The sequence below is a fragment of the Colobus angolensis genome, unplaced genomic scaffold (assembly GCF_000951035.1).
Source record: "Colobus angolensis palliatus isolate OR3802 unplaced genomic scaffold, Cang.pa_1.0 Scaffold91, whole genome shotgun sequence".
Classification (NCBI taxonomy): domain Eukaryota; kingdom Metazoa; phylum Chordata; class Mammalia; order Primates; family Cercopithecidae; genus Colobus; species Colobus angolensis.
Genome location: NW_012123043.1, coordinates 7,392,525 through 7,401,222, shown reverse-complemented (window position 1 = coordinate 7,401,222; position 8,698 = coordinate 7,392,525). Strand labels below are relative to the sequence as shown.

The window sequence follows — 8,698 nt, the reverse complement described above, 5'->3', positions numbered from 1 at the left end:
TATATATATATATATATACATACATATATATATATACATATATATATACGTATATATATATAGAGAGAGAGACAATGGAGGAAATTTGAATATAGATTGAGTTAAAGAGTGATTGTTAATTTTTTGGATGTGACAATGGCATGGTGTCTTTGTTAATTACATTTGAAATATTTATGAGTGAAATAAAGTATCTGGGATTTGCTTTAAAATACTCCAAGCAAGGTGGCAGGGAGTGGAGAAATAGGGTTGTGTGATTAGCAAACAAGATTAGCAAAATGTTGACAATTTTTGAAGCTGGGTGATCGTTACATGTGAATTCATGGCACCATCCTTCTTATTCTTATATGTACTTTAAATTCCTATAGTAAAAGCTAAAAACAAAGGGAGCAGCAGCTATGAACTGGAGAGACCAAAAAGTCACAGTATGGAATAGGAAATGTGGGAATGACCTTTCTTTCTATGGTTATTCTTTTCCTGTTATTATCAGACTTAGTCCAAATGCCTTACAGCTTAATTTATAGAGGAGCATGAGCACCGTCCTTGTAGTCCTCTCCCTGCAGTCCCCTTCATTCTGGTCTGTAATGTGACCCCCATTTCTCCCCTCACAGGGATGGTGGAGATGATCCCTAATGCCGAGACCCTGCGTAAGATCCAGGTGGAGCATGGGGTGACCGGCTCGTTCAAGGACCGGCCCCTGGCAGACTGGCTGCAGAAACACAACCCTGGGGAGGATGAGTATGAGAAGGTAGGGTTGGGGGTGGGGAGTGCATCTGGGGTGCCTGTGCCTGATCCAGCACACAACTCTTTAACCACAAGACCCGCACTTGCTCAGAGAAGACAGCTCAGCTTTGTTGGCAGAAGGACCTACCATTTCTTGGTTGACTGGTGCCTCCAAATAGCTAGGGGTGACTCACTCAAATGCCTCTTGTAAGCTGGCTGAGAAAATTCTCTGATACTGGACTGCCCCTGATACTGGACTGAGAAACTTTCATTGAGTTCCCCTGGCAGATTAAGCCTTGGAGGAGGTGCCAGCTTTTGAGAACCTACCTGTATCCCTCCCAGTTGTGGATCCTGTTCAAGTTCCCTTGTGTTCTTAGAGGGTTCAGTGGTACTTTCTAGAATAAGAGTTGGTTGGAAGAGACTTTAGAGATCATTGTATTCCAGCCCCTTCTTTTCATAGCTGTGAATTAAGACTCACTCATTCACTCCTAGTCATGGAGCTGATGTGTGGCAAGGCTGTAACTCAAAGCTAGGATTGAGGTTAGATATGAGACAGACGAGTGAAAAGAGGGCTGGCTGGTTCCTGATGAACAAAGATTAGATTAGAAGTGGAGCTTTCCTGGGTGGTAGGGCCTTGGTAGCCTGCTAGGATCCATGGGCTGTTCCCAGCCTCACAACTCTAGTCTCTCGGTTAATTAGGTTGAGGGAAGTAGGGACACTGGGAAGGAACAAATCACAATAACCAAACTCACAAGAGAGTGGCTATATGCCAGAATGCTAATTCATATAATTTTAACTTCAAGGGACCCAAATACTAATTTATATTGATCAATGTACTTTATCCTGGAGGGAAAACCAGCATGGACAGCCAAGGTATAATCAGAACATTGTTCAATGAATGTGTAATTAGATGATCTTAAATGGCTTTCAGTGTTTGTGTTCTCCAGGGCTTAATTCCTGGTCTGCTGGGCCCTCTTTGCACTCTTCTTGCGCCAGCTCATCGTCTTATGACTTCAACTACCACCTAAATGTTGATGAGCTCTGAAGCCATTCCTCTAGCCCTCTTCCCTTCCTCCAGGTGGCTCTGGAGCCACCTTCTTGCTGGACTTTTCCACTTATGTTTCACCCACGTCTCAAACTCAGTGTAGGCAAAACAGCCCCAAACTCAGTGTAGGCAAAACAGCCCGCTGTCTCTCCTTTGCCTCTTGAAACCTGCTTTTTGTGTTTGCTGTTAGTCAATTGTGTGACACTCTCTGTGCGTTTACCCAAGCAAAGCCACGGTCTTCCTGATGCTTCCCTCTAGCTCACTTCTGTACCAAGCTCTGTTTATTCTTCTTCCCATCTATCTCTCAAACCTGTCCTCTTCTTTCCATTTTGTTACCATTGATTTTGTTCAGCTCTTTGCTGTCGGTCCCCTGAACCACTGGAATGCCTCTCCTCCATCTAGAGCCAGCCTCTGCTTGATTTCAGAGTTTTGTTTTTTTTTTTTTAATGCAGATAAGTTCTTCAAAGCCTTCCTGTGTCCTAACAGCTAAGTCCAACATCCATAGCATTGCATACAGAGCCTTTTATAATCCAGCCCTGCTGACTCCTGTAATCCCATCCACTGCAACCTACCATCTTATGCTAACCTATGCTCCATCTAGGTTACTAGCTGGATCATAGGCGAGGGCTACTACTTCCATTTCCTCAGTACTGTAGGCAATACTATTTCCTTTACCTGGAAAGTCATTTCTTCCCTTCTCATTCCTCAAAACTCTGCTGCTCTATGCTATACATTTCAAGACCCTCTACCTTTGGAGAGGAGTAATGATTTTTTTCCTTTCTGCTACCAACCCCCACATATACTTACTCTTTATACTAACATGCATTTTTCAGATATTAAACACCCATATGCAGAGACACTGTACTAGGTGCTGGAGTTATGATTACTCCCTGCCAATGTAATAGTCATATATGTGTAAATGTATGGAAATAATACTAAATAAATGTACAAATGTACAAAAATATAATATAAAAATAAATGCACAGAAGAATGTATGAGAATATACACACACAGAAACTAACTCTGCATGTTCATGTTTAATCTCAGTCTTTCAAAGATAGCTTCTCTGCCCTTCTAACCTTTCTGCAAGAATAATGCTGGTAGTTTCTGTCTTTTTGAGGCAGGGTCTCACTCTCACCCAGGCTGGAATACAGTGGTATAATCACTGCAACCTCCACCTCCTGGGTTCATGCGATCCTCCTGACTCAGCCTCCTGAGTAGCTGGGACTACAGGCGTGTGCCACCATGCGCGGTTAATTTTTCTATTTTTTATGGAGATGGGGTTTTGCCATGTTGCCCAGGCTGGTCTTGAACCCCTCGGTTCAAGAGATTCACCCACCTCAGCCTCCCAAAGTGCTGGAATTACAGGCATGAGCCACCACCCCCAGCAATGCTGGTAGTTTCATCTGATGACTTCCAGAAGAAATAAACTAGAGGTATTTTTCTCTTGGCCACCTACTCAGCAAGAGAGTATCCCACACCCTACACATGAAACCCTTAAATGAGGAGGCAGAATGCCCCTTTATAGAGTGAGACTTCTTGCCAGTAAGCGGCTAACACCCTGCATAACTTAGGGAGGTGAAAAGAGTTTAGTCATTTACCCACAGGCACACAACTATTTTCTCAGCCAAAATAGGATTCATTTAAGGTAGAAAGAGCATCTGTGACAGGGAGAGGATTTGATAGAGATCCAGGTCAAGACTGGGAGTTATGCATTATGCTCCTTTTTAAGTGCTTTTATCCATTTATTTTACTTTCTTAGAAATAGTCTTTTTCTTCCAGCAGGTGAATGCTGTGATTTCTTTACAACCTTTCCATTCTTAGTTTCCAGTGGCTCCATCATCAGGTTGTAATTCGACAAGTAGCTGGGGTGGGTGCCGTCTGTGTGGAGCTAGTTTTGCAATAGGCCGTGTGAAATAGGCAAGAAGCTGTTAGGAGAACAGATCTCTAAACCCCATGGGACTGAAAGGACCAAGTAAACACTGTATGAACGGAGGTGACAGTGCATCTGTAGGGGTTCAGAGAAGGAGGAGTCAGTGTGAGCTGGGAAGGTCTGGAAAGATATGAGACTCGAGGTCATTGAAGGATGATGGGTGGAAATTTATGGAAGGAGGCAAGGAGGGCGGGCATTCCGTATCTAGTAAGCTTTCCCTCATTCCTAATTTCATGCATTCCTACCTGGCTATGACGGTCATTGCCCTCTGCTGATGTCTTTCCTGAGTTCTTAGGAATTCTACAAACCTCACGAAGAGGATTTCGAAGGCAGGAGTGGTCTGCTTCCTCATTCCATGTATTTTTTCTTCCTGGAAAGACAGATAAGGGGATGGATGTTGACCAGACAAAATAAGATGGAGTCAACCCCTCACCACTCCTCTCCTGCTTTAAACTCAGAAATATCTCTAACATATTTTACCAACTAGAGATGTCTGATTTTCAAGTGTAAAACACTCTCTAGATGTGTTAAGCTGCCTCAGCTCTTCTTTGGAGTGCAGTGACTTTAATTAGATTAGCATTTAGCTGTTACCAAGAACTCTGGAAATGGGAATTTTATTCGGGGCAGAAAGAAGGATGATAGAATTCTGAGCAGGGTCAGGAAAAGATTCTTAAGTTGGCTGCCTCAGTGGCTGTGCTTAAGATCATCACGGCCATATGGGGAAGTTGTAAATGTCAGTCTTCCCATCTCTTAAGGTCCCCTCAGTCTGGGCTGATCAAGTCTGGGTTCTTGGATCAGTCCACTGTCTTTCCAACCAATCTCCTTAGGAGAAAGAAAAGAGAAGATGGTATTCAGATGAAGTGGTGAAGATATATATATAGACCTCCATCTTCTCCATAACACATGGGAGATGTTTCTGTGTGTTTAAGTGTGTAAGTTAGTACATGATGAAGGATGAACAGACATGTGAGACACTGCTGGAGTTCACAAAAGAGAGAGAGGCCAGGACTGGCTGAGTTCTGTCTGGCTGTGGCCCCTGGAGTCCTTCCAAGCCAGCTTTATATGCTCTCCTCCCATCTGCCTTGACCCCTCTCAGGCTGTGGAGAACTTCATCTACTCCTGTGCTGGCTGCTGCGTGGCCACGTACGTCTTGGGCATCTGTGACCGACATAACGACAACATCATGCTGAAGACCACTGGTCACATGTTCCACATTGATTTTGGCCGCTTCCTGGGCCATGCCCAGATGTTTGGCAACATCAAGCGGTAAGTGATCTCCTGAAGCCAGGGTGTGAGTGGAGGGCAAGGAGGTGAGCAACAGTGGTTCAGAGCTGGAACACAAGCCCATGACGGAAGCAGCTGGGCCTCAGTTCATGGTCCCAGGGCTGAGCAGCATTGGAGGAGAGAAGACTGATAAAGAGGTCAAGTCCTTGCAGGGCCTTGCAGAAGAATGTGGGGACCAGCTGTTCTTCCCTACCAAGGACTGAACAAAGGGAAATGAACCCAAACTGTAGCAAAAAGGAACGCAATCAGATCTCCAGAAAAAAACATTGCCAGCTCACAGATAAGGAACCAATGAAGGATATAGAGATCTTTTAAGATTAAGGTAGGAAAGGAACAAAGAAGAAGTTAGAGCCCCATCTATCCAGTGTGTCCATGTGATCAGGGATGAGGGAAACTGACCCCTGATGCAGCCCATATGGTGGGCTTCCTCCTCCATGTTGACCTTCTCCTTCTACCTGTATGTTCCCCTTGGCTCAGGGACCGTGCCCCCTTTGTCTTCACCTCGGACATGGCGTATGTCATCAACGGGGGTGACAAGCCTTCCAGCCGCTTCCATGATTTTGTTGACCTTTGCTGCCAAGCCTACAACCTCATTCGCAAGCACACCCACCTCTTCCTCAACCTTCTGGGCCTGGTGAGGAGCTCCATCCCTTTCCGAACACCTTCTTATTACCTGGCACCATCTTTAAGACTTCCCTGTCTTGCTGCAGAGGATTTCTAGAGATTTACCTCTCTGAGCCCCAACTGAATACTTGCCTGCTCTAGATAAAGGCAGGGACCCAGACTACCTGAGGACAATGATGTCTGTGTAGGTGTCTGACTCCCTGCTCCAGCCCCTCAGTTCCTGTGGCCCTCCGGCCACTGCCCACAGCATCTGTCTACCACCTTCTAGAAGGGTTAGGGAGCCTAGCTGTAGAAAACCTTGCCTAAGGGTGGTGAAGCAGCAAGAACTCTCTGTTGTTACAGGCACCCTCTCTTCTTCTTTCTGCTCCTTCTAGATGTTGTCCTGTGGGATCCCTGAGCTCTCAGACCTGGAGGACCTCAAGTATGTGTACGATGCCCTGAGGCCTCAGGACACAGAGGCCAATGCCACTACCTACTTCACTAGGTAACTGATTCCCTAAGCGAATCAGCATTGCCCACCCTGAGTAATTCCCAGCCCGCTGGATTGGCAGGAGAAGGACTGGGGAAAGGTGAAAGGCTTAGCTCAGATGCTAGAGCCTAGAACTGACCACGTGGATATATTGTCCCAACTTTGCCCGTGATTTAGGTAAATCATTTTGCTTCTCTCAGCCTTGGTTTCCCATTCTGTGTTTTGATGCTACCCTTTGTACATAAGGGTATTTGCCATCACTCTTATCTACACTCTCACCAGGTCCCAGTCAAATACTTTGCCTATGGGGCAATGTATAATGTGGCTTTTTTCATAATTTTTAACTTTCTTGGTCAGACCCTTCCCCCTTGCCAAAATGTAGAGTTCCATGATTCAGTTTCCTCATATTTGACAATGTTTTTAGGCATGCTGTGTGTGAGAGCAAGGATGTGTTTATCTATGAATGCCTACAAAATGTCGTCCACGCAGATAATGTTCTCCACTCTTTTTGGAACTCAGAGAATTAAACTTTCTCTGTTAGGTCTCCTAACACAGGACCTCTCCCTCTGATTTGAAATCTCTAGATTCAACAGTGCTTGGTGAGGTTCTATTGTACTGAACCTTGAAATTTTTTGACCATGATATTTAGACATTTACACAGGGTTCCTAGTTCCTTTCTACCTTGGTTTGATGATCTTTGGCTCAGGTGGGCAGCCAGGGGAGGAGATGAGACCCTAGGGTTCACATGAGCAAATTGCATGAGATAATTGTGTGCCAATCATTTGCTTTATGGGGATATGACACAGAAAAATGGTTTGTCTGAGCTGAGCTGATTGTTAGTCTCAGTAGTCAGGAATATTCCTTGGAACACCCCTGTCGAGGCAGCAGGAATTTGGGTTCATAGTTATATCCTCTTTTCTCATCCTCCTGCCAGGTTGATTGAGTCCAGCCTGGGCAGTGTAGCCACAAAGCTCAATTTTTTCATCCATAATCTGGCTCAGATGAAGTTCACGGGCTCAGATGACCGGCTGACCCTCTCCTTTGCCTCCCGAACACACACTCTCAAGAGCTCTGGCCGAATCAGTGATGTTTTCCTCTGCCGCCGTGAGAAAATCTTCCACCCCAACAAAGGCTATGTAAGTGTTTTCTCCAATCTGACCCCCTTTCTTGCTCTCTGCTGACCCTGGTTTATTGGGGTCCTGACTTTTTTCACACTTGCACAGTGGGCACAGGAGTTGACCAAGCGTCCTGTGCTGGGAGCAGTCCTGGACCACTTCCCTCTCCTTTGCTCACGTGACCTGCCTAGAATTGGGGCACTGAACTGGATGGTTATTCCCTCTGAGTCAAGGATCCTGGCGACATATGTGGGAAGTCTGCTTTTAGATTCCTGTGTATGTGCTATCATCTGTCTCCACTGGAGAGACTCTTGCCCTCTTTCTTCTGGAACGTGCCTCTCCCCTCAGCACATACATACACTTCCAGACCTTTCCTACCCCCTTCACTGGGTGCAGAGTGCTCGGCAGGTACACCCTAAGATCTGGACCTTTGCAGATATATGTGGTAAAGGTGATGCGAGAGAACACTCACGAGGCCACCTATATCCAGCGGACCTTTGAGGAGTTCCAGGAATTACACAATAAGCTACGGCTGCTCTTCCCTTCTTCCCACTTGCCCAGGTAGCTGCCCCCTTTACCATCTGCACAGAGGGATGCCGGGGAGGGGGAAAGGATACGGGATGGGAGTTGGGCAGGACTGCAGGGGCAGAAAATACCCTTTTGGACTAAAGATCTGCCTGCTTTGCTTGGCCTGGTATGGAGTTTGATGACAAGTACTCCCCCTGCTGGCCAAGCTCTCCTTGCACGCAAGAGCTCTCACTCCGGACCCACTGACCAGAAGGAAAGGCATGGTGAATTTGATGTTTCAAAATTTCTAATTTTTTAAAGAGTTACACCATTTTTCAAATGGATAAGCAAAATGTCACATGTACATACAGTGGGATATTATTCAGCATTTAAAATGGAGGGAAATTTCGACACGGGTAACAACGTGGATGAACCTTGAGGACATTCTGCTAAGTGAAATAAGCCAGTCACAAAAAGACGAAAACAGCGTGATTCCACTTATCTGAGTTACCTGGAGTAGTCAGATTCCTAGAGACAGAAAGTAGAAAGCTAGTTGCCCAGGTCTGGGGGGGGAGGTGTGGTTGTTTAATGGATACAGAGCTTCAGTTTTGCAAGATGAAAAGAGCTATGAAGTTGGATAGTGGCGATGGTTGCACAACAATGTGAATATGGTTAATTCCACAGAACTGTACACTTAAAAATGGTTAAGATGGCAAATTTTATGTTATATGTATTTTACTGCAATTTTTTTAAAAACTACTTTTCAGGCTGGGTGCAGTGGCTCATGACTGTAATCCCAGCACTTTGGGAGGCCAAGGTGGGCAGATTGCCTGAGGTCAGGAGTTCGAGAGCAGCCTGGCCAACATGGTGAAACCCCATCTCTACTAAAAATACAAAAATTAGCCTGGTGGCATGCTTTTATAATCCCAGCTACTCAGGAGGCTGAGGCAGGAGAATTGCTTGAACCCAGGAGGCACAGGTTGCAGTGAGCTGAGATCACG

The 8,698-nt window shown here is 45.6% G+C and overlaps 1 protein-coding gene across 1 annotated transcript in view; it reads left to right on the top strand.

Annotated features, from left to right (window-relative positions):
* Positions 1-8,698, top strand: part of PIK3C2B (phosphatidylinositol-4-phosphate 3-kinase, catalytic subunit type 2 beta) — a 79,130-nt gene that overhangs the window by 62,831 nt on the left and 7,601 nt on the right. Inside the window, exons 23-28 of the mRNA XM_011931833.1 lie at positions 609-745; positions 4,795-4,964; positions 5,460-5,616; positions 5,981-6,090; positions 7,010-7,211; positions 7,627-7,751. Of these exons, the coding sequence (XP_011787223.1) occupies positions 609-745; positions 4,795-4,964; positions 5,460-5,616; positions 5,981-6,090; positions 7,010-7,211; positions 7,627-7,751 (901 nt within the window). The remainder of the gene's footprint in view (positions 1-608; positions 746-4,794; positions 4,965-5,459; positions 5,617-5,980; positions 6,091-7,009; positions 7,212-7,626; positions 7,752-8,698) is intronic.